General features: G+C 33.7%; 2 protein-coding genes across 3 annotated transcripts in view; one reads left to right on the top strand and one right to left on the bottom strand.

The window, feature by feature from the left end:
- Nucleotides 1–27,193, bottom strand: part of LOC142339355 (uncharacterized) — a 243,356-nt gene that overhangs the window by 137,428 nt on the left and 78,735 nt on the right. The window lies entirely within an intron of this gene.
- Nucleotides 21,521–27,193, top strand: part of LOC142339980 (uncharacterized) — a 19,341-nt gene continuing 13,668 nt past the window's right edge. Inside the window, exon 1 of one of the 2 annotated variants that reach the window (XM_075390357.1) lies at nt 21,521–21,744. In XM_075390357.1, the coding sequence (XP_075246472.1) occupies nt 21,664–21,744 (81 nt within the window). In that variant the 5' untranslated portion in view covers nt 21,521–21,663. Of the gene's footprint in view, nt 21,745–21,839; nt 22,013–27,193 lie in introns of those variants that run through there. The other variant, XM_075390358.1, reaches the window with a different exon arrangement.

The raw sequence follows: 27,193 nt of genomic DNA, 5'->3' as shown, positions 1-27,193 counted from the left end.
CAAAACCGTAGGAGAGTATAAAGGTAACCAAGAGAAAATTCGTAAGTTCTGTTTAGACGAAGCAAAAGCAGCCAAGAAGGCACAATCATCCAGCCAAGGAAACTCCCCCGGCAAAAAGCACTCCAAAAGAATCACTCAGTCGAGCCAGCCCAAACAAAGCCCTGCAAAACCAAAAGCGAAAATCGAAACAAAATTGACGAAGGAAAAATTGGTGAAATTATCCACTCGTACCCAAACTCGTCAGCAGACAAAATAAAAGCCACACCACGAGCTCAAAGTGGAATGTTCAAGAAAAAATTGAATGCATCCACACCCAAACAGTCATTCAAATACAAAGCTCAGCAAGCTGCGCTCCTGGAATTTGCCAATATTGCGTCAACAAGTAAAGCGAGTACATTTCAAGCAGCTCAGCCCCCTTCCGAGATATCCGATAGATCGTTCCTTATTTTTAATTTCAATGAAACAGACCAAAGCAACATACAAACACACTTCTTTGATTCTGATAATCCCGACAGTCCACAGCATGTCATACAAAACAGCGACAACCCATCAGACTTTATGAGGACGAGCCCAGACAGCCCCCCGATAAACGCGATTTAAATCAGCACTCCAGACGGAGAACCCGATCAAGCTGAAGCACCGCTGATCTCAATTATTCCCGCCAGTAACTCACAGATAAAACAAACTCCATCTGGTGAAAAGGACGAAATCGGAGCTAACCGTGATAGGTTTGTCAAGAGCACTGCCAAAAATGACAAAACAGTGAATAAAATCCGGTCCGCACAAGGCAAACCCATCTCGTCAACCCCGCTGCCTCAACTCTCTGTATATCAGCCCATGAAACAATCACCACCTGCAATCAAAAAGGCTCCGGAAATTATTTACCTCGATTCCTCCAACTCGTCTCAAGACACATCAAAAGGCATCCCGGAGCAGCAAATGCCGACCCATACAGAACCCCGTTTGGAGGTATATAACAGTCCTCACAGCTCGTCGGTGTATAAAACCCCGCCGTCCTCCCCGAGAAATGACTCAATCTCCGATCCAAATGATGAAGACATTCAGGAGTTGAACAAAAATTTTCTCGTAGAGGGGAAGTGTGGTACAGAGAATGCAGTATCTCCTTGCAACCAAGCACCTAGAAGTATTATTTATAAACTTTTATCTCAAACTCTTATGCTGTATAATTAATTTAACTTGTACATATATATCTAAACTCCAAGTGGAGTTAAATCTGTTGTTCCTTTTCACGCCTGATTGACAGGTCTCGTTAAAGCTGCTAATGAGTCATGTTAGAGCTCAGTCGCAGACAAGATAGAACAGCGCTAAAAGATAGTTGTTCTTGCGTGGCCAATTCAAGAGTGTTAAAGCGCAAATTCTTTTCAATCTTATTAGCAAGCTATAAGCGAAAACAACATTCCTCGTGGAATAGTTACAGTATTATAAAAATAGATACTTCCATTACTGTCCAAAGAGACCTCCAAGCGGAGATATTACCCGCAACTACAATAGCCACTAGAGCTCCTCCAGAGTCAACAGCTCCGGACGGACCCAGAGTCTATCTAGATATAGAGCGGGATCACAATTATTATTATTGTTATTATTATTATTATATTTATTATTATTATTATTGTTATTATTATTATTATTATTATTATTATTATTATTATTATTATTATTATTATTATTGTTATTATTATTATTATTATTATTATTATTATTATTATTATTATAATTATTATTATTATTATTATTATTTTTATTATTTATTATTATTATTATTAGTATAATTATTATTATTATTTTTGTTACTAGAAAAATGTTACTGTTAGTATTATTGCTTCTGTAATTGGCTCCCAAATAACAATAATCTACAGTGACTCAAACCCATTCGACCTCGTCTCTTTGAAAAGAGTCATTTTATAAATTTCATTTTCATTTATCTGGTTACCTAACAATTAGCAACCAAAAAATCTTTTGAATACGCATCCTTAATATGAGCAATTAAAAAAATTTTTCAGCAAATCATTGAGTAAACAACTAATAAGGAGGTAGAAATTGAAAAAAAAACTGGCAACAACCATTTTTGTGGAATTTAACGGCGTCGAAGTACCGAAACCAGAAACCTTCTTAGCTGTTCTGACGTCTGAAGAATGCAAGTTAGATCTACAGACAGAAACAAACTGGACATACACAACCTTTGAAACGGTCAGCTGAAAATCGAGTCTAATCCAACAAATATTGCGATACAATATAGGTCCAAAAATTTTGTTATTAATGAGAAAAAGTGGTTAAGAAAAACAAAAACATTGTCACAATTATAGAAGCCAATTTTCATGAACAAAAAAAAAGCAATCAGTCCGATCCAATTCGGTACGTAACCAACCTTAAATTATTGTCAGGATGACAGAACGAAAATAAAACCCTCACTATCAAAAACTCAAAAAATTGCTAAAAAGTTTTTGAAACGTTTTCTATTGAAAACGCATTCAACTTTAGCTAGCAATTGAAACAGTAGATTGAATCAATCAAAAGCTCACTAGAAAGCGCTTGAACCTGTCAGAAATAAAATCTGAACTGATGACAGCAAAAATTGCAATAAAAGATAGAAGAACTAAAAACTGAAAACTATTGTTTTAGTAATGGAGCGTCAAATATTTCATAGGTACCGTTAGTTATGACAAACGTTATTTGAGTAGCATTGGTTTCCTTATTGTCAATGTTATAATTAGAACCATTTGAAACTTGTCGAAAACATAAGAAATGAAGTGAACAAAAAACTGGGAAATCACAGAAACGCTGATAATGACTCTTGAACAATTGAAAGTAAAACCCAAGAGATCCTTAGTTTTGCTATGAAAAATGTACGTCGAATAACTTTATGCTTAACACCAGACTTTAAAAAGTTTTCTAATGAGTTTGAATGATTAGACAAGAAAAAAGAGCAACAAACAATTAAAATTTAAATAAACCCATATTCAGAACTCAAATTTGCAAGCTTAAATTCACATGAAATTTTAAAAACGAATTGCAGCAAAACATTGACTACAACAACCTGTTAACTCAAACAATTACTGAGATTTAAATATTTACAATTGCTTCATTAGAATTGTGACAGATGGATTAAAATGCTATGTAGTAAAACAACAGAAATAATGGAAAAACCAATTTTTACAAAACATTATTGAGAACTTTCACTGATCACTTATTATCCTTTTGAGGAGAGCAGGCAATAGCAAATAGGCGGCATTAGTACCCAATTTTATCATTTCTTTTAAAGTTTGTTCCAGAACAAGAGTTTTGCACTCCATTTAAAAAGTTGTTTCCGCGCTTCAAAAAAATCCTTGCTTCAAACTTTTTCTCTTCTTTGACTCCTTTTACTACTTGAAAATGACTAAAATTAGCAATCTGTTTTACTTTCTCATTGGTATAAAAATAGGAAAACAAATGTGAACACAAATTATTAAAAAAGACTGTGCACTAAATTGTTCCATATACCATGGATTGTAAGAAAACAACAACTGAGACCAGAAGTAGCGAAAGCTATCGCTTTACTTTACGGCTATGAAGGAGAGCGCCTACCCCCTAAAAAGCTTCTCTTTCAAACCAGGGTCTCTAAGCGAAATTCAAAGTATGAAAACAAATTTTGATAGAAGTAATCGTTACAAGCAAAAAATTCATAATAGAAAATTTCAGGAAGTATGATAAAAAATAAATAATTTAGGAGCACATATTAAGCACCTGGAAAGCACGGTTATCCTAATAGTAACAGTCAACTCTTCTCGACAACAGATCCTATCAACCCTTCGATGGTAATGTGTGGCAGTAAAGATCAGGATCCACGATTGCTTATAAGTAGGGCGATTACAGTTAAACGAAGCTTGTCGTTTTCGTTATGTGTGTGATTACAACCAAATAATAGTTTTTCTTTATGTCGCTAATTTTGTCGCTATCTTCTTGTTGACATTTATGGCAAAGCTCCTAATTTTCCTCTACAGGAAAATCTAGATGCTTGAATGCTTTCCTTTTTACATAGCCAATGCGCTGTTAATGGTTCGTTGTCTTTACATTTTCAGCATTTCCCAATATTTGTAGCCTTCTATACTTGACTTCGAGCTTTAATTTTGAACAAATTCACATCAAAGAACGTCTTTCACAGCCTGCTCTCCCACATTCCATTTGCTCTATGTCCAGACCAGCATCATTATTAGTTGTTGTAGTTATGCACAAGTTTCACCCGACAAAATCTACAGATTTCATTCTAGTTGTTTCAGTTCCGCACATGCTTTTAGTTCTTTGTGTGGTCTAGCTCTTTCTGTCAAAAAATTTTTGCGAATCAACTTTCTGTTAATCTTTTTCTAATCTACTACTGTTCAACAACCGTCTCTACTTGTTTTTGCAAAGTTTTATAAGAAACGCAATCTCTTTAGTAGCCAATAAGATTGACGAAATTTAATGGAAATTTCAAAATTAGCCAAATTTGAAATTAGCATAAAAACTATTTTTTAAACATCATATTGTAATATATGCAAAAAGTTCATAAATGACACTCTGCCTACTTGAGTAAACTACTTAAGTATTAAATTAGCATCTTGTTATTTAAATCAATAGCCAGTTTAAATCAGTAAGTTTTTGTAACAATTTATGCATCAAAAATTCAAAGATTACTGCGCCTCTTATTAAAATTTAGCCACAAAATCAGGATTACCACAGGCTTATTTTGAATTGTCATGCATATCAGCCCTTTAAATTAAATGTTTTGTAATTGTAGTTGCTTTCTGTTTGCATAGTGTACTCAGTGGTGAACTGGTTACTTTGTCATGACTTGGGGTTCCTGTAGTTACCTTTCCTTTAAAGTCAGTTTCAGCAAAAGATGACTGCTCTGATTAGTGTAAAACTTGTTTCCACGTTCGTTCCGCATGCAATTTCCAGTACACAAGCCTTATATCCTGGGAGTCGTTTTTGTCTGAGAGAATCATTGTTCCTCATTTCACCCAAAAACAAATCGAAGTGCCCTGAAGCAGAATTTTTGAGCCACTTTCCATTTCCTAATTTTCGCGCTATTTCTTTCGTTGGCTGCTTAACTGTGTAAATATTGCAGTTCTCTAAAGCTGCGAACTGATTTCCTTTAAGTAGAGCACCAAAACAGGTGTTAATGGCAATATAGAGTGAAAAATTAATAGCACAGAATAAAAGCCACTAGAATTGATGGAATTATCCATTTCGTGCTATTTCTCAAGGCAAAGTCAATGTCTTCTCGCTCTTGATCAAATTATATATGTTCTATTATGATTACTAAGAATCATATTTGACCTAGTATGATATCAAAAATAGTTACGTGATCGGTGACCAGGGTAGTTCATACGTTTAGATAATTGACATAATTAATGTCCAAAAATTTTGTTATTAATGAGAAAAAGTGGTTAAGAAAAACAAAAACATTGTCACAATTATAGAAGCCAATTTTCATGAACAAAAAAAAAGCAATCAGTCCGATCCAATTCGGTACGTAACCAACCTTAAATTATTGTCAGGATGACAGAACGAAAATAAAACCCTCACTATCAAAAACTCAAAAAATTGCTAAAAAGTTTTTGAAACGTTTTCTATTGAAAACGCATTCAACTTTAGCTAGCAATTGAAACAGTAGATTGAATCAATCAAAAGCTCACTAGAAAGCGCTTGAACCTGTCAGAAATAAAATCTGAACTGATGACAGCAAAAATTGCAATAAAAGATAGAAGAACTAAAAACTGAAAACTATTGTTTTAGTAATGGAGCGTCAAATATTTCATAGGTACCGTTAGTTATGACAAACGTTATTTGAGTAGCATTGGTTTCCTTATTGTCAATGTTATAATTAGAACCATTTGAAACTTGTCGAAAACATAAGAAATGAAGTGAACAAAAAACTGGGAAATCACAGAAACGCTGATAATGACTCTTGAACAATTGAAAGTAAAACCCAAGAGATCCTTAGTTTTGCTATGAAAAATGTACGTCGAATAACTTTATGCTTAACACCAGACTTTAAAAAGTTTTCTAATGAGTTTGAATGATTAGACAAGAAAAAAGAGCAACAAACAATTAAAATTTAAATAAACCCATATTCAGAACTCAAATTTGCAAGCTTAAATTCACATGAAATTTTAAAAACGAATTGCAGCAAAACATTGACTACAACAACCTGTTAACTCAAACAATTACTGAGATTTAAATATTTACAATTGCTTCATTAGAATTGTGACAGATGGATTAAAATGCTATGTAATAAAACAACAGAAATAATGGAAAAACCAATTTTTACAAAACATTATTGAGAACTTTCACTGATCACTTATTATCCTTTTGAGGAGAGCAGGCAATAGCAAATAGGCGGCATTAGTACCCAATTTTAACATTTCTTTTAAAGTTTGTTCCAGAACAAGAGTTTTGCACTCCATTTAAAAAGTTGTTTCCGCGCTTCAAAAAAATCCGCGCTTCAAACTTTTTCTCTTCTTTGACTCCTTTTACTACTTGAGAATGACTAAAATTAGCAATCTGTTTTACTTTCTCATTGGTATAAAAATAGGAAAACAAATGTGAACACAAATTATTAAAAGAGACTGTGCACTAAATTGTTCCATATACCATGGATTAAAAGAAAACAACAACTGAGACCAGAAGTAGCGAAAGCTATCGCTTTACTTTACGTATCAAGGAGAGCGCCTACCCCCTAAAAAGCTTCTCTTTCAAACCAGGGTCTCTAAGCGAAATTCAAAGTATGAAAACAAATTTTGATAGAAGTAATCGTTACAAGCAAAAAATTCATAATAGAAAATTTCAGGAAGTATGATAAAAAATAAATAATTTAGGAGCACATATTAAGCACCTGGAAAGCACGGTTATCCTAATAGTAACAGTCAACTCTTCTCGACAACAGATCCTATCAACCCTTCGATGGTAATGTGTGGCAGTAAAGATCAGGATCCACGATTGCTTATAAGTAGGGCGATTACAGTTAAACGAAGCTTGTCGTTTTCTTTATGTGTGTGATTACAACCAAATAATAGTTTTTCTTTATGTCGCTCATTTTGTCGCTATCTTCTTGTTGACATTTATGGCAAAGCTCCTAATTTTCCTCTACAGGAAAATCTAGATGCTTGAATGCTTTCCTTTTTACATAGCCAATGCGCTGTTAATGGTTCGTTGTCTTTACATTTTCAGCATTTCCCAATATTTGTAGCCTTCTATACTTGACTTCGAGCTTTAATTTTGAACAAATTCACATCAAAGAACGTCTTTCACAGCCTGCTCTCCCACATTCCATTTGCTCTATGTCCAGACCAGCATCATTATTAGTTGTTGTAGTTATGCACAAGTTTCACCCGACAAAATCTACAGATTTCAATCTAGTTGTTTCAGTTCCGCACATGCTTTTAGTTCTTTGTGTGGTCTAGCTCTTTCTGTCAAAAAATTTTTGCGAATCAACTTTCTGTTAATCTTTTTCTAATCTACTACTGTTCAACAACCGTCTCTACTTGTTTTTGCAAAGTTTTATAAGAAACGCAATCTCTTTAGTAGCCAATAAGATTGACGAAATTTAATGGAAATTTCAAAATTAGCCAAATTTGAAATTAGCATAAAAACTATTTTTTAAACATCATATTGTAATATATGCAAAAAGTTCATAAATGACACTTTGCCTACTTGAGTAAACTACTTAAGTATTAAATTAGCATCTTGTTATTTAAATCAATAGCCAGTTTAAATGAGTAAGTTTTTGTAACAATTTATGCATCAAAAATTCAAAGATTACTGCGCCTCTTATTAAAATTTAGCCACAAAATCAGGATTACCACAGGCTTATTTTGAATTGTCATGCATATCAGCCCTTTAAATTAAATGTTTTGTAATTGTAGTTGCTTTCTGTTTGCATAGTGTACTCAGTGGTGAACTGGTTACTTTGTCATGACTTGGGGTTCCTGTAGTTACCTTTCCTTTAAAGTCAGTTTCAGCAAAAGATGACTGCTCTGATTAGTGTAAAACTTGTTTCCACGTTCGTTCCGCATGCAATTTCCAGTACACAAGCCTTATATCCTGGGAGTCGTTTTTGTCTGAGAGAATCATTGTTCCTCATTTCACCCAAAAACAAATCGAAGTGCCCTGAAGCAGAATTTTTGAGCCACTTTCCATTTCCTAATTTTCGCGCTATTTCTTTCGTTGGCTGCTTAACTGTGTAAATATTGCAGTTCTCTAAAGCTGCGAACTGATTTCCTTTAAGTAGAGCACCAAAACAGGTGTTAATGGCAATATAGAGTGAAAAATTAATAGCACAGAATAAAAGCCACTAGAATTGATGGAATTATCCATTTCGTGCTATTTCTCAAGGCAAAGTCAATGTCTTCTCGCTCTTGATCAAATTATATATGTTCTATTATGATTACTAAGAATCATATTTGACCTAGTATGATATCAAAAATAGTTACGTGATCGGTGACCAGGGTAGTTCATACGTTTAGATAATTGACATAATTAATGTCCAAAAATTTTGTTATTAATGAGAAAAAGTGGTTAAGAAAAACAAAAACATTGTCACAATTATAGAAGCCAATTTTCATGAACAAAAAAAAGCAATCAGTCCGATCCAATTCGGTACGTAACCAACCTTAAATTATTGTCAGGATGACAGAACGAAAATAAAACCCTCACTATCAAAAACTCAAAAAATTGCTAAAAAGTTTTTGAAACGTTTTCTATTGAAAACGCATTCAACTTTAGCTAGCAATTGAAACAGTAGATTGAATCAATCAAAAGCTCACTAGAAAGCGCTTGAACCTGTCAGAAATAAAATCTGAACTGATGACAGCAAAAATTGCAATAAAAGATAGAAGAACTAAAAACTGAAAACTATTGTTTTAGTAATGGAGCGTCAAATATTTCATAGGTACCGTTAGTTATGACAAACGTTATTTGAGTAGCATTGGTTTCCTTATTGTCAATGTTATAATTAGAACCATTTGAAACTTGTCGAAAACATAAGAAATGAAGTGAACAAAAAACTGGGAAATCACAGAAACGCTGATAATGACTCTTGAACAATTGAAAGTAAAACCCAAGAGATCCTTAGTTTTGCTATGAAAAATGTACGTCGAATAACTTTATGCTTAACACCAGACTTTAAAAAGTTTTCTAATGAGTTTGAATGATTAGACAAGAAAAAAGAGCAACAAACAATTAAAATTTAAATAAACCCATATTCAGAACTCAAATTTGCAAGCTTAAATTCACATGAAATTTTAAAAACGAATTGCAGCAAAACATTGACTACAACAACCTGTTAACTCAAACAATTACTGAGATTTAAATATTTACAATTGCTTCATTAGAATTGTGACAGATGGATTAAAATGCTATGTAATAAAACAACAGAAATAATGGAAAAACCAATTTTTACAAAACATTATTGAGAACTTTCACTGATCACTTATTATCCTTTTGAGGAGAGCAGGCAATAGCAAATAGGCGGCATTAGTACCCAATTTTATCATTTCTTTTAAAGTTTGTTCCAGAACAAGAGTTTTGCACTCCATTTAAAAAGTTGTTTCCGCGCTTCAAAAAAATCCGCGCTTCAAACTTTTTCTCTTCTTTGACTCCTTTTACTACTTGAGAATGACTAAAATTAGCAATCTGTTTTACTTTCTCATTGGTATAAAAATAGGGAAACAAATGTGAACACAAATTATTAAAAAAGACTGTGCACTAAATTATTCCATATACCATGGATTGTAAGAAAACAACAACTGAGACCAGAAGTAGCGAAAGCTATCGCTTTACTTTACGTATCAAGGAGAGCGCCTACCCCCTAAAAAGCTTCTCTTTCAAACCAGGGTCTCTAAGCGAAATTCAAAGTATGAAAACAAATTTTGATAGAAGTAATCGTTACAAGCAAAAAATTCATAATAGAAAATTTCAGGAAGTATGATAAAAAATAAATAATTTAGGAGCACATATTAAGCACCTGGAAAGCACGGTTATCCTAATAGTAACAGTCAACTCTTCTCGACAACAGATCCTATCAACCCTTCGATGGTAATGTGTGGCAGTAAAGATCAGGATCCACGATTGCTTATAAGTAGGGCGATTACAGTTAAACGAAGCTTGTCGTTTTCTTTATGTGTGTGATTACAACCAAATAATAGTTTTTCTTTATGTCGCTCATTTTGTCGCTATCTTCTTGTTGACATTTATGGCAAAGCTCCTAATTTTCCTCTACAGGAAAATCTAGATGCTTGAATGCTTTCCTTTTTACATAGCCAATGCGCTGTTAATGGTTCGTTGTCTTTACATTTTCAGCATTTCCCAATATTTGTAGCCTTCTATACTTGACTTCGAGCTTTAATTTTGAACAAATTCACATCAAAGAACGTCTTTCACAGCCTGCTCTCCCACATTCCATTTGCTCTATGTCCAGACCAGCATCATTATTAGTTGTTGTAGTTATGCACAAGTTTCACCCGACAAAATCTACAGATTTCATTCTAGTTGTTTCAGTTCCGCACATGCTTTTAGTTCTTTGTGTGGTCTAGCTCTTTCTGTCAAAAAATTTTTGCGAATCAACTTTCTGTTAATCTTTTTCTAATCTACTACTGTTCAACAACCGTCTCTACTTGTTTTTGCAAAGTTTTATAAGAAACGCAATCTCTTTAGTAGCCAATCAGATTGACGAAATTTAATGGAAATTTCAAAATTAGCCAAATTTGAAATTAGCATAAAAACTATTTTTTAAACATCATATTGTAATATATGCAAAAAGTTCATAAATGACACTTTGCCTACTTGAGTAAACTACTTAAGTATTAAATTAGCATCTTGTTATTTAAATCAATAGCCAGTTTAAATCAGTAAGTTTTTGTAACAATTTATGCATCAAAAATTCAAAGATTACTGCGCCTCTTATTAAAATTTAGCCACAAAATCAGGATTACCACGGGCTTATTTTGAATTGTCATGCATATCAGCCCTTTAAATTAAATGTTTTGTAATTGTAGTTGCTTTCTGTTTGCATAGTGTACTCAGTGGTGAACTGGTTACTTTGTCATGACTTGGGGTTCCTGTAGTTACCTTTCCTTTAAAGTCAGTTTCAGCAAAAGATGACTGCTCTGATTAGTGTAAAACTTGTTTCCACGTTCGTTCCGCATGCAATTTCCAGTACACAAGCCTTATATCCTGGGAGTCGTTTTTGTCTGAGAGAATCATTGTTCCTCATTTCACCCAAAAACAAATCGAAGTGCCCTGAAGCAGAATTTTTGAGCCACTTTCCATTTCCTAATTTTCGCGCTATTTCTTTCGTTGGCTGCTTAACTGTGTAAATATTGCAGTTCTCTAAAGCTGCGAACTGATTTCCTTTAAGTAGAGCACCAAAACAGGTGTTAATGGCAATATAGAGTGAAAAATTAATAGCACAGAATAAAAGCCACTAGAATTGATGGAATTATCCATTTCGTGCTATTTCTCAAGGCAAAGTCAATGTCTTCTCGCTCTTGATCAAATTATATATGTTCTATTATGATTACTAAGAATCATATTTGACCTAGTATGATATCAAAAATAGTTACGTGATCGGTGACCAGGGTAGTTCATACGTTTAGATAATTGACATAATTAAATACTGGATCACCTCAAGTAATTAATTAAGCTCAGTTTCCTTTGCTCCTCTATAATATAATTTTTGGTTCTTTATTAACTTTAAAATTAGGGCTTTGCCCTCAAATTTGATTTGAGCAGCCCATGTATCAATTCTTTAATTCGTTGATTTCGTGCGACTATTAAGAACTGCAGACTATCTGGCGATATACGATGCCATGGCACGGCAGGAACAAATTAATATTGGTCTGCGAAAATTCCAGACAGTTTTCAAGTTATGTAGTATAATGAATCGCATCACTGATATCTTTTGTTTAACTCAATTGCAATTCAATTTAGTAAGGATAAACATGAAGGTTCGCTAACCTTCAGAATTGAAAGTGAACCCTAAATAACACTAGAGCCATGCTCAACTCTCTTCAAATTAGAAATTCAATATCCTTTTCTTGATTGGGGCTCTTAACTATTCCATTTGATGTGTGCCCTGCCGCAGACGTTGCCCCCCAGGCTGCTTCAGCAACAATTTTCAATTTTGCAATAATGTCACGCAAGTTCAATCTGATGAAATAACAGTGTTTTATCCCCCCGGGCATCAGCCCTGTATTAGCCTTTAATCTGACGCGAAATTTTAAACTGAGTCTAAAGACTTCGTTTACTTTTTCCATGAATGCTATAGTTTATGGTGCTTTAATTGAAAAATAACGAGAGCGCTATTGACTCTCAGTGCCGTTATTTGAGTTACCAGAATCTTTTTGCTTGAATATATCCTTAACTTTGCACTGTCTACTAGCTGCACAAAAGGGATTTCCACCGACCGCGATAATTTAAGCGAGCGATAACTACATATTCGTAATATTTTCCTCAATGTCAGTCTTATTCTATATGACATATTACTGAATTTGAAATTCTCATTATCTTTATGTATTTAAGAGACATATTTTGGCCTAAATTTTTGGCTCCATTCGCATCATTCGTAATTCATCACAAGTTAAGATTAAAATTTTCATTACTGGTCAACATTTCCGAGGGTTAATTGGTTTCCTTTTTTGCGCTCGATGTCCTCCCACTAAAGTTTTATAATTGGAGTCATATTTATTGAAAAACGTGAACACGCACGAGCAACTCAGACAGGTTTATCCAATGATTTTAACCCTGTATCTAGACTGAGTCATTCTGTAACAACCAACCACTGTAACACCAACAGCAATTAGCACAAATATTCGGGGCTCAAAGGGACTGGAATCAATTATCTCTAGAACCGCAGTTGACCTTTTGGTGTGTAAACATTTGAAACTTTAATAATGTACCAGTATTTTGGCTAATCTCTTCGGTTTATCTACCAGCTGGTCGTTGCTACAACTCTATTTTTTTGCGACAGCAACATTATATCAATTCCGTTCTGAATGAGTTCATGGCGACGTAGAGTTTTCAACAATCATCGTTTAGATTCTCTTGATTTGCGTTTTTCTTGGCTGCGTCTTTTCCAAGTATAATAATGAAAAAGCATGATGAAAAAAGTTTTGCATTTATTTTTGCAGCAAATAAATTAAAATTATAACCATGGGGTTAAATATAATTGCAACAGAACAGTACTTCAAATCATGGAAGCTCAAATTGAAAACATCAATCAATTTCATTCGAAAAATGTCACTTTAAGATTTCAGTTCCAGGCGTACTTTAATTAACTTCAAGAAAAAAAAATGTAGTTTGGGGTTAAATATTCCTACGCTCTGAGTAATTAATTACTACTTATTACTAATTACTAATTATTATTTAGCTGTCTATTTTGAGAAACTGTTCAACAGTTTTTATCACCATTTCCGGTAGCAAAAAAGCAAAAACTCAGACTGTCATGCTTTGACAAAAGCTTTCCTTTTCTCTAATTTCTATTTTCTATGAGAAATTTTTGAAAAACAATAGTTTATACTTCGGATGAAACCATCAGCGACCCGTTCTGCATTCGTTCAGCTCAAGTTCTAGGTAATAAAGTTGCCGAAACGATCTTTCCAGAAAACATTATAAATTTCGAGTTTAAGTAGGAAGAAGACAATGCAAAAAATAATAGTTGACAACTTTTGTAATAATATCAACAAATTAAAACATTGTTTAAAGCTGTTGAAATTCAATTTGCGAAATATTGCAGCAATCATTAGACAACTTTGGAAAAACTGAAAAGAGATTGGTATAAAGTTACAAAAAATGTATTAAATGATAAAAATGAACAAAGACGTTCGGCATTCTGCTTTCACACATAATGTGCTGATCCAACTCGACTATATTCTATTCTTAACTGTCTACCAAATGAGGAGACCAGATAATTTCAATAACAAATTTTCACTTTTTTAAAATAATTAAATTCGATGTCATGAAAACCATTAGTTATCAGCTGAAGCCTTCAAACAATTTCATTTATGCCACCTTACGAAGCTATTGAGACCTGTCATTATCAAGAATGTCGTATGATTACAAAAAAAGTTAATTACAGGCAAAAATCGAAAAGTCAATTAAAAAGTGAGAGCAAAAAGTGTCGAAGAAGATAAAATCGTAATCTATTAAATAAAAAATTAGTATATTCAATGACACCTTCGTTCAACGTCGTTTGTTCAATATGTGAGGTGTCCCAAAACTGCAATGAGTGTGATAATGTGACACGAGAGCAAAAAAGGACCTCAAAAAGGAAATTAGTTCAAACAGAAAAAAAAGAGAGTGGAAAATCAAAATGTCAAAGACAAAACCATTAAACAAAAAACAGCAGAGAAAAATAAATTTTACTTAACTTTAGGGATGATGCAACCTTTCTTTTTACTTAGACTGCGCGACAAGTGGAAAACATTAGAAAAATGTGAAAAGCTGAAAATGATAAATTTGTGTAAAATTTTTTAAAAAGCAATAACCAACTACTTTCCACTAAAAAGACTGAATAGATTACTCTCTAACAACTTAGGATACTCGTGGGAGCAGTCAATAATCTGACGAAGATGAATTACTACAAAAAACAACAATTACAAGAAGAAATCAAACACTCAGGAATAATTTTACCCAAACACAGGCTTCAAGCAAAAAACCATTAGCTTCTCAATCTATCCATAAAGTAAGTTCATTGTCTGTTGTTTCATTTACACAATAAATTGTTTTGTCAATAATTGATTTTTGAAATCATTTTGGTCTGTAATTTTTTTAAAACAAAACAGCCGAAAAGTTCAAAACAAGTACAATCTGTTTTTAGATTGTACATTTCTACGATTACACCAAAGCTAGTTCTGCTATTTGTTGCAACTGCAAGAGAAATATTCAAAGTGATCAAAGTCAATGGATCAGCAGTGAACGATGAATTTCGTCTAACTCTAGGGTTATATTAGGACAGAGAATTTCGGTGCCAACTGAAGTATTACATAGTGTCACTAATATCTCACCAAAAAATGCATTAGATCCTTGATTAGTTAGACTCAATCACAAGGTTATAAAAAACAAAAAAAAACACTGGCAAAATTAGATAGCTCAATAAAACTTTGCAAAAACGTTTGTCGGAACATCAAAAGCAATGATCTTTACTCAGAAAAAATAATTTTTGATTATTGGGCTTTATTTGAGCATCAATGGCACCTCTCCTTAATTAATCTTCTACTAGAAAACAGAGGTGTCTGCAATTGGGGCTAAAATAGAAATTGTAAGGAGTTTTTAAAAAGGCCAAAATATATTCAAAATCCTCTTTTATTGCCAATTCAACGTTGAGAGCATAAATGGCCTTGCTATCAGTGTGTGGCTAATAAAAAACGTATTTCTTTTAATTAATTGAGTGATAGATCTCTGGGCAAACAAAAATTATCATCAACCAATATAATAGAAATAATGAAGCGTTTTGATGAATACAATTTGCAATGCGAAGATTAGCGAAAACCCGCCAAACTGATTTTTAGTTCTAGTTCCAAAACACTTCTTTAGGAATAAGAGATAAAAATACGCTTCTTCTTAGTGTGTTCTTAATGAAAATTGTGTCAAAAGTTTGTTTTGCTCCACTCCTGGGAAGCATATTTGGTGCGTTTTAAATCAAATTTTCGAAAATTGTGAAATTTCAAAAATTTAGCCAAGATTCTACCCAACAGCGTCAATTCCAACAAGGCAGCAACTATCTTTTATCGTTAAATCTAAACCAATAAAACTACTTTAAACAGTTTTGTCAAATTTTTAGAAAACTTTTTTAGCTCAAATTGTCAAAAATGTGATCAAAACAAAGATCACAAAAGTTTTAACCCGCGTAAAACTTCGGAAAAAACATTCGGAAACAAGCATTCTATTGATATTACTGACAACTCTTTACGATATATTTACTGATTGGGTGGACCGAAACAATTATTAGAAAACCAAAACAAATATATTTTGAGGAACTAGTAAAGCTAGAATTAATAAAAGTGAGAATTAAAAGTTAGAAATTTTGTATATTTCTTGGTTGTAGCTTGAACTTTTTTTGCGAAATTTATTACTTTCTCCCTAGCTTTATTTTTTCTCATCAGTTGATATTGTTTTCGGAATTTAGCAGCAAACAAGATCTCGCTTTATCTCACTTTAAGAAAAAAAATTGACATGGAATTTAACTTCAGTGGTTTTTTTCATTTTTTCAAAACAACATACCTGAAAAATTGATGTATTCTGCAAAATGTTTGCTACTTCTTTCTATTTCATGTCCTCCTGATATCCCAAGCTGAAGAGTAGGATTTGTATCTGAAATTTCTCTTAATGATTTTCTTAATGATACTTCTTATATGGAATTGGACTGATCAGACGTGGATGGCAAGAAAGATCACCAGCAAAAAAATTTCCTTGCTGTAATTTTTCCACAAAAAACTGTCCTTGAAATTACTGATTCCTCAACTCTTTTGTGTAAAACAAAACAACTAAAGCATGTCTTGCTATCATTTATACTGGTCTTCGTGAAATAATTTGGACGCAACACTTTTCTTCCCATCATTTGTGTATTATAGCTGCGAAGCTGTAAGCAGGGGAGCTATATTGCGGTGTCTTTGGTTTTTTTTCAAAATTCAAAGAATTTGAATTGTATTGGGGTGCTGCCTTTTTTTAAAGATCTGTTCACACACTTAAACGATTTTTGAAGTCAAATTGGAGTAATGATTTGGTCACTCCGACACAGGAAGTGGAGCGAAAAATCGAGTGATTTTGCGTCATGATTTTTTTGCTCTGATTTTGAAGTAGAGTGAGAAAACGGTGTTTGAACAAAATTTCGCTTTCTCGCTAGTGGCTTTGTGTTCACATGCGGCAATTTCAATTGAGTTTTTGATTTTAACTTTTTTTCATTTTTTTTGGATCGGATTTTTTGCTAACTGTTTTTCCCAATCCATTCTTAGTTGATTCTAGGCCTAGTTTTTTTTCTATTTCTCGCTAGTGGCTTCTTTTATTCACTTGCGGCATTTTGAGTTTGAATTTTTGTTTTTTTTTAACATTCTTTCTGTTTTTTTTAGAAATGTTTTTCCCAATTCACTCATAGTCCGTTCTAGGTCTAGTTTTTTGTTTAGTCAATGAAAATTCGGATCTATTATGTTTCGGCCCCCCTAGTGTTTTTATGGCTCCAGTTACAAATTTTATGGTGTTATATAGCACGTTACTATGTAAGAAAATGGCACGTGCGTCTGGGGTCAAAAAAATTTATGCTCACTAAGCTGGTGGGGGGGGGGGAAGAGAATAGAATCGAAACTTCTTTGAATTGCACGTCAGGACTTGTCCTGCTATGTATTTTGTTTCGTTGTCTGACGTTCTTTTTCGTTTTACATTTGTTCGCACAGCAAGGCTGAAAAAGTCAAATTTTCCGAATGAGTTTTTACTCTCACTAACAGCTTTCTCGCGCGTGACGTCATTTCTCTCTCTCTCTCTCTCTCTCTCTCTCTAGCAAACGTTTTTGCGTGATTAGATTTTGATCATACGTGACTTACCTCACTCAATAAAAAGACTTTTGCACTTTAAAATTTAAGTTTGTTTTGAATTAGCTCAAGGTCAAAGGAACTCATATGTGTAATAAGGGTCCCTAATGAAAAGACTTCTGTGCAATGAATTTTAACAAGCTTTATTAATTTATCGTTAATTTTTTTACATAGCTTTTTGAGCGGCGTCGATAACTTTTTCAACTTATATCTGTATCTGTTTCTATCTCTATTATACGGCATGCAATGCTTTCGCAGCTATTCCGGCAATTTCCCGGATATGATTGATTAGAATGAGGTCTGATCTGACCTAACCAATCTAGTCTCAAATTTATCAAATTTAAAAAGACATCACTATCCTATTGAAACCACACACATGATCTAAATCCGTGATATAATAAATCATTCCTGTAATACCTCGTCAATGGAATTTCTCTAACAATTGTAATCTGATTCTGTTTTGTTCCCAAGTATTACAAAAATGGTAGAGCGTTGTGAAGTCAATGAATGATAGCGTTGGACATTAGCTCATTTGACATTCGAGCGATTCCTCGACAAAAAAAAATCTAGTCTAAGTTTGATCAATTTTTGGTTTTTTATCAAAACTGTTGTCATTTAAAAGAAGGGTAATTGAAGAAGTTACATAAAGCTTTTTCACTGATTTGACTTTTTGATGTTTTGCTCGAAGGTCTACATTCTGATCATAAGATTTATCTGCAAAAACTTATCACCCTTTTTAAAAATTGTTAATCATCGGATGCATGCTGTTTCATCCAGCTGGTACGTTGTATTGTCTATTAGGGTTTGAAATCAGGTTGTTGTTTTCCAATATCAATGAATTTTGTCTCGTCAGCAAATCAAAAATTTTGTATAAGAGAATTTCACATTAAATCATTTTTGCAAACTGAGATTAAGGAAACAGCAAAATTGATATCTGAAATTCACTACTGATTAAGTTTACTTAACTTGACTTAAACTATAATTGTTGCATGTGTCACAGGTACGACTTGAAAAGCGCTTTTTTTTAAGCTCCCAGCTAAAAAAAAATGCGGCCCGTCTAGTATATAGATCAAGACCACTCTCAACATTTATTAATTGAAGCTGAACAATTTGTTTATAAATTTATACACTAACCATTAGAACACTCTTCACATCAAAGTGTTTCTGTATGTTTTTATCACGTGATAAAAACACAGAAGCAGTTTACTGTGAAGAGTGTATAATATACATTATAAAATCACACCTTTGTAAGGATATCTTTGTTTGGACACCTTTGTTTCATCTTTGTTGGGATAGAATCTGATGGAAACTACTTACGTAGAATTGCTTTGTAGGCTCAATTCTGATTTCAGTTTTTTTGAACTCCCGACCATTGTTTGCCACCATTCTCAAGACATCTGTTCAATAGTGTTAACCCAGTGAAACGAAACTTGATACACCTTCCCATGACATGCAAGATCTTGTTAACTCGTGCAATACTTGAAACATCTTGCCAAGATCTTGATAGCCAAACATTTCTTGGAACACCTTGATAAGATCTTGACAAGATCTTATCAAGACATGTTAAGAATTTTTCTTGGCGTAACTTGATAAGATCTTGATAATTCTTGACACATAGAAAATTTCGTTTCCAAGCAACCTGGAATGAGGTAGTGGAAAAGAAGGAGACATAATCATTTCCCAACTTAAGTTCTTTCGGCAAAACACATTGAATAATAGTTTCATTGAGCTGCATTATGATGCAACAAGCACAGGTTGATGTAAGAACTTGAGTTTCAAGAATTATAACTCAGGAGATTACTGCCCAAATTCTCAAAAGTTCCTTAATTTCCATCTCAAACGCAACATCAAAAATAAGTTTTTGCAAATGTCTGAAAACTAAAAATCTTTTTCAATGCACTGGATGCGACCAAGGATAAACTTTATAAAACACCTTCCCTGTTTAGACTTTTCCAAAAAAATGTTCGTTTTGCATGCTGATATAGGTGAAGTGTACAATATAACTTTTAAGATTGCTGACAACAAAAACTCCAAATTCTAGCTTCAATTAGTTGTTTCGTTCCAAAGCACGGTTTTGCAAATACAGAGTTAGTTTATTATAACGAAAAGATACACAAATTCTGCATTTTCAAAATACTGTTTGTTTTGAGAGATTGTAGGCAAACTGATGTTTCAATTGAAGAAAACACCTTCAGGAGCTGACAGTTTTTTCACCATTATAGAGGAAAAAAAGGAAGACTTTTTCAATTTTTTTGACAAACCTTTTTGCGTGGAAATAAAGGAATAATTGAAATCATAATTGACCTAAATTTTACTTTATTTTCTTTTTTAACCGGGATTGCTCAGCAAAAATCAAGCGGCCGAATTTTTGCTGACCTTTTTGTTGTGGAAATTTGAATCACGGTTCCAGCTGCATTCAGTGTTATTGTGCAGTGAATAGTGTTTTTGAAAAAAAATGGAGTTATGAAAATTTTTGGTTTTTAAGCTGACTTTTTTGTTTTTCGTATTTGATGTTAGATGCTCAAATACTGTAGTTGCTTTGTATGTATTCAATTTGCCGAATGTTGTCTTGTTTTTTCAACGCTTGTTTTTTTGTCTTATGTCATTTCACAAATTTGTAGATTTGTTTGGGACCTTAGTGGGGGCCTTCACAGTGGCGGTCATGTATAAGGTGTGTACTATTTACATAGCGAGCTAGCATCCGCTTAAAAATTTTATTATACTGGAAAAAAGCGGATCATTTGTTGATTAATAAACTAACGGGAGCAGTGTTTTCCGACAATCTTGATAATTCTTGATAATTTTTGCTAATTTTCCTGCTACATCTACAAGAATTCCTGCTACATCTTGTTTTTGGGTGCTATTGAGTTTTTAATACTTGATATACCTTGCCATGTCTTGGCTAATCTTTCTTGAAAATCTTGCCAAGATCTTGTTTCTTGACAGTCATGCAGAAAACTTGCATTTTCGTACATATATTGATGTTTTCTCGGTAAGTACCATGGCAAGATTTTGGCAAGATTTACCAAGATTTAGTATGTTTCTTATCAAGATGTACCAAGTTTCGATTCTCTGGGTTGTTAAAATAATATAGTATGCCATTTTGCCTTTGAAAGTTCGTTTTCTACACGTGTTCACGAGAAAAAAAATGAAGAAGAGCCAATGCACTTCGGCGATTTTTTGTGGGTGTGGGAGAATTGTAATAACACTTTTTCATCATAAGATTCACTTTTCTAGTTAATTTCATTTAGCTTTTATTTTTAGTGCAATAGAAAAACACGCTTTGAACTAAGGACGTACGCGAATACTCATGCTTGTGCGTTTTGTTCAAAGGAATCATAAAAACCATGTGAAAAAACACGATTTGACAAATAGATAAAATCAGCCCTCAATTTTTTAGTTTCTGAATTTCCCGACCTAAGGTGCGCGACCCAAGCGACCTAAATAAGCTGATTTAGCAATCGCTAAACGTATCTTGTTTACTCAAAAAATAAACTTAAACTTTTTTCTAAAACTTTTCCCTTAACAAGCAAAATGAGGTTTTTTATTCGATTAACGCGTTGCAAAAATAGTGAAAAGATATGAAGATGAATCAACTAATGGGTTTTATTTTTGTTTTGCAGGTTCTATCTGAGCCCAGAAAACTATTATGACGCAATAATGTCAGTTATGCGATTAATTCAAGTATTTTGCTAATGTGAGTTGAGGTATAATAAAATAAGCAAAATTATCTCCAAAAGATTTTCCCCTGGTAGCACAAGCGGGCTACGAGGTACATTAATTATATCTAAATCTACCTAAATACCCTGTTCCTAACAAATTTCCTTTGCCAGCGGGTGCGGGGCACCTAATTAAGTTAAAGCTACCGGAAATCAATTAACCCCCCTGAAAACCTCCTTTTACTTTGTCTTCTGGTCAACTAATTTCATCACGCTCTCGATTGAAGAATTCATAATGGGCTTATTTCAATAGGCACAGTTGTGAAAAAAAGGTGTAGCATTTTACAAATGCGAGCGTTGTGATTACATGGTTAATAACATTAGTTAGCGGTTGTTATAACTGCTGGTTATAAGAGAAATTGTGGAGGAGTGTGGGAGAGTTGTCCATTATGGCTGGTTATTCTGGTGCGGAAGGCGGTGCTACTGACGAGTGTGAGGCCAATCCGTGGTACATTGACAACTGTTACCAGGTAGTATTAACTAAATAACTAACTAACTAACTATCTAATAACCACCCCGATAACCCCACCACTAACTAGTTAAAAAAACGAACTAGATAACCCAATCCAACAAACTATACCTCACAAGCCGCTAGTTACATCCTCATAAGCTTAGAAACTCTATTGTTGAGGAAACCTTTCTGATTTGAATGTGTTTGAAGCTATGTCAAAGCAATTGAACGGTTATTAGAATCAACCAACGACTTGGCACAAAGTCCTATTCGGATTCAGAAATACGGTGAGCAAAATTCAGTTTTACTTTTAATAGTTTTCAGAACATAATAAATATTAGTGCTCAGTCAAGTGCGTTCTTTTAGATATTGAACTGCTTTTTAAATATTTTTTGATCAAATTCATTGGTCGTGTAGCATAGCATTCAAGATTTTTCATCTAATTCACTAGGGTAGTGATCATTAACAAAAAATTTTAGACGCAACCCAGTACTTTTCAGAAATAGTAGCTCGCAAGGACTGTCTAATAGAGCGCTAAATAGGCTAAAACTCTGTCTGACTGCTCTGTCAGTAAACTGATTCTAAGAGGTGGCCTAAACGATTGTGGTTTTTGCTCATTAAATTTTTAGTTTCCGTCTTCTTTTAACCCCGGCTTTGTTATCAGTTTTTGGAATAATTCAACAACTCATTTTGCAAGACAATGCAAAAAAATTTTTTCACAGAACTTCCTTCTATCATTACAATGATATTAATTTTTTATTTTCATTTCTAGATAGGAAGTACAGGGCGCTCTGCCTCTTTCTTTGTGAACAAATTTCTACAGAGTTTTCAAAAAAGCGGTTCAATATTTTTGCCAACGTTGTCTTGGAGTTTTATTTTTGTTAATAATGTCCTTCAACGTTGTTTTGATGACCAGGGTCAGTGCCTTGAAAAACATGTAAACTACCATAAATCCGATTGTTTTGGGGCTGTATATTATGAAAATGATTACATCAACTCAAAAACAGTGTCATTGCTATTTCGAAGAAAACTTGTTATGCAGTTGAGGCCCACTATCATTAAGGTTTTTCAGGGCTTCAGGTTCGTTTTGTTTGATAGGCGAACTTTGGATTTTAGCACTCTAGAACCTACACAATCCTCTAGGGATTAGAAACTTATTATTTGGTTAGACATCACTTCTTCATCAATAGCCGCTCATTTTTGCTCTACCGTTGCTTTATTGACACAGCTTCTTCATAAACTCAAATACCCAAAAACCTGTTCTGTATCACATATTTTGGTCCTTTTTTTTAAATTTCTTGGGATTTTATATTTTACGATTTAATAAATGCTATGTGTTCAAAACTGCCTGATGTTGCACACTAATGCAACAGTGTACTAGTTAAATGAAATCACATAAAGGCGGAATGCAAAAACCCCAAACCCAACTCCGACGCTTAACTTGTTAGATCTTGCGAGAGTTTTGCAAATGACGTTTATATTGCAATAAGCAAACTCCAGACGCTTATCTTGCTTTTTTTTTGCTTTTTTCAGCTAAAATATTTTTTTTACCAGTTTTCGTAATGAATTGAGTCGGTTGACATTACTTTTTGTTCGAGGATTAATTATGTTAATGGCTAAAATCAGAAATTATCATCTTTTTTAGCCTTCCAAACCATTTTGAAACTTTTTCTGGAGCTGAATGGAATTTCTAATGAGGTTGGCAAACAACTAAAATTTAAAAATTGGGATTCGAAAAATTTTTTTTTGGGGGACTGAACAGAAAGTTTATTATCAATTTAACTGGTGATAAGGTAATGAAAAATTTCAGTATAAGAAAAATGGTCCCGTGTGTTCTTATTACTAAGTGTGATTAAAATGTTAAGCAACGATAAACGTCATATCAGAGCCTCCAGGGATATCCAGCTAAGGTTACATGTTGTTTTCTCTGTCTGTTTTAATCATGAAAGAAGATATTCATCTAACTCTAGGCACATTGAATCAAAACTAGGGTTCAAATAATGTAAAATCTATGTCACTAGTAAATTGAGTAGAATCAAATGCCTGACGCTTGCCTGAGAACCTTGCAAGTATCAGACGCTCATCTTGCACGATTCTGGCAAGAGTTCAAGCTTATCTTGTCGGAATCTTGCAAGAGTTCGGCGCTTATCTTGCAAGATTCATTCCACATCCGACGGCTCTCTCGCAAGATCTAGCGAGAATCATGTAAGATCTTGCAACATAGCCGTCCGTAATATACTAGGGACGTTTAATTTACAAATCTTACAGCTGAAATTAAAGACGGTCAACAAGCTCATTACCTCTTCTCATTTGTGCACTTTTTTATAATCTCTTCGATGAAGGTATTTTTGATCAGACCGGGGCCAGTCTTCAACTTTCTAATATGCAGATATCAAATGACATCGATCGACGAATTGGAGAAAATAGCCGCGATCATAGGATGAAATTTGAGGCTTTTAGGGAAAAGTTTGACTGAAGAGTGGTGAAAGCCGTATTGCCGCACATAACTGTGTACCTGTCCCCCTCACTTATGCCCTACTACGCTCTATTGTTGTAGTCCACGAATGTCAGATTACCGGCCGGTAATCCAATATGCGGTTTGTCATTACAAAAATCGGTCAAAATTAGCTCGTATAAATGACATTGCAATGATTCAGATCTGATTTCTGTATATATAATTTGGTTTATCTGTAACCAGTACTGGCACGTACTCGTAGGTCGGTACGCGTGGAGTATCAACCATGTAAGAACTTCTTGCTCTAGTGAAATATGTGTTTGTTAAAAAGTCTGATTCGAAACTTGCAAGTTTTCTTTCTCAGTAAACAGAATCTTGCAATGACACTTTGTACGAGATAGCTCCATTCCTACAAGATAACTAGTTTGGAATGCCTGGATACTCCTGGGCCAGTACACAAAGCATTTCGCACGAATGAAGCTAGTCTACTAACGAGCAAATTTAATGAACAGAAATTAGGTATCTTTATTTCCATTAATATTACTTAACTTAACTTCAATCAATTTTCATAATGTTGTTTTTGTTCCAATGGAAGTTCCCGCTATTGAGAGTATACCTTAATTACTGGTACAGTGCACTGACTAATAAAAATAGGGCGTGTGCATTAGCATAAGAGGTGCTCGATATTTTTGAGCCAATAGATTTCCACAAACTTTTGTCTCATCCTCAACTTTCCTATTAAATATACAATCTGATTACTAAAAGAAAGACCTTCGCTAGCAAATTTACACAGAAGCAAAATAGAAAGAGGCGAAACAACAAATGTATTTGGGTAACAAAAGATGAACTTGAATTCCTCCCTTAGGCTCTTAAAAACTTCATCTTTTCTGCTGTTGGTAGACTCAAAATTTTACCCTGCACAAAAAAACATGCCATCGTTCAGTATACGTTCACGAAATAGCCCAAGACTTCTAGGCACGTATTGCATTTTGAGAGAAAAGTAAGCATGCTTTGCATTTGAAGCAGGCTCAATTTTATCTGCTCTTACTACCCAGACATAAAATAGGATGAATAATCATATAACCCATTGGGGAAATTTATCGTCTTCTTCTTCAGCTGAACAATAATTGCTTTCATGTATCTGCGGGTGAACAAACTATTGGGTAAATAATTTCACTTCCAGCAACAAATTTCCAATTGACCTCTATGGTCAGAAACACCACTGTGCGAACAAAGGAGGCGGAAATACATTGCGATGGTCACAGACTTTCGCCTCAACGTGAACTGAAATTGCTTGGTCACTTTATCCAACAAGTCTAACAGTTGAAGGACACTTTTTACACCATTTTACACTTTTTATATTCAATTTAATTGTAGTTGGACAATCTTTGAGCTATTGGCAATTATTACAGAATTGTTAAGCATATCTTTTTTGATATAAAGGCGCGGAAATTGGTATCTTTTCAAGTGATGGTCTTGGCTATACTTTTTCCATAATTCATTTGGGATTTCGAAATTGATGTCTGAAAATTGCTCTTAATTGTTATAAAATGGTCGACAGTATGCTCTAAGGGTCTTACCTTGATCGGAAAAAGATGGAGCACAGCGCATCGGTAAGCAATTTTCTAATTTATTTTTTTAATCATCAAAACGTTCAATTTCTACAAGTCTCATATCATATTGACCGTGCTGCCTTTTCCATAGAGACTTCTATTCATAACAACGTAGTTGGGGTTTCTAAGAAAATAAATAGTTAGTTTTAAAAGATTTGAGTCGCAATTAAATTTGACACCACATTATTTGCCTAATTTTACTACAATTCAACCAAATCTGTATCTACCCAGGCTGAGTTCAAAGACTGAAATCAATTATTTCCAGACGGAAGTTGGACATATGGGGGTGGCGAGGGGGAGGAGTTGATCGTTTGCGAACGAATTTATTGACACGAGAACTTTCGTTGGGACGCTCTGGATACATTCTCGATTTCCGTCTGGCACCTAGCCCTGGGTATTATACCGGATTTCTCGATCACAATGGATCAATTATTGTTTGAAGAATTTTTATGTAAAGAGCATACAATTCAGTACCGGAATTCACATGCTCAAACTTACGTTCATTTATTTGTGCCGACTGTGCAATAGAATTTGATCAGAGTAATAATTTTATTCTCAATTTGAAAACAGTTGCTGTTCAACTCAGTTGATGTTTTTTTTTCGAGAAAACCAGCAGCAGTTTTTGATCGTTGTTCACATAAAAAAGAAGCGAATGTCCTCCGAAACAAATTTTATGTTATTGAATGTCATGAGGAACATGAAAATAGCTTCTAAATGCTGTTGAAAGCCATTTCGGCTATCTTGCAAAACTTTTATAGTGAAGAAATATGTTTTTTAACTGTATCAACTAAATACCTCTTGAGTAAAGTTCAAATTAGGTCGAAATCTTGAAATCTGACCTAATAGTTTTGTCATCCATCAATTCAACTCTCAGTTAAATTGATTCCAAAAAATCAACTATTTTATAAATGTTTTTCTTCAGTCAGAGAATTAACTAGGAAAAATTGCAATTAAATTGTCAGTAACTTTTTCTGTTATAAAAGTAAGTACTAAAAACTCAGTATTGATCATAATGTACCAAATTGTGGTGCAAAGAGAAAACAAATCAAATCACAAAAAGTTTTTTCAATAAGAGACAATTTTCAATTAGTTTAGTGTGCGAGAGTTTTTCAAATTGTTTTGAAAACCTCATCTGAAATCTTAATGGCCGTTAACCTTCTATTCAAAAAAAGAGGTCAGAACAGGCAGTAGTCCCCAATATAATTCCATAGTATATAGAAGTATCTCCTAAGATTTTCTTCCAAAAAATGTAAGCTAATGACAACGATGAATTTCAAAGTAAAAAATTCAGAAAAAGGAGTTTTTGTTGAAAAGAGCAACTGAAGCAAAGCGTCTCTGGCAAAACAATTTTATAATTTAGTTCAAACAACAAAACATTAAGTTGGAATCACAAGAAATTG

Source organism: Convolutriloba macropyga, chromosome 5 (genome assembly GCF_964194025.1).
Source record: "Convolutriloba macropyga chromosome 5, txConMacr16.3, whole genome shotgun sequence".
Classification (NCBI taxonomy): Eukaryota; Metazoa; Xenacoelomorpha; order Acoela; family Convolutidae; genus Convolutriloba; species Convolutriloba macropyga.
This window is presented reverse-complemented; position numbering and strand designations above follow the sequence as displayed.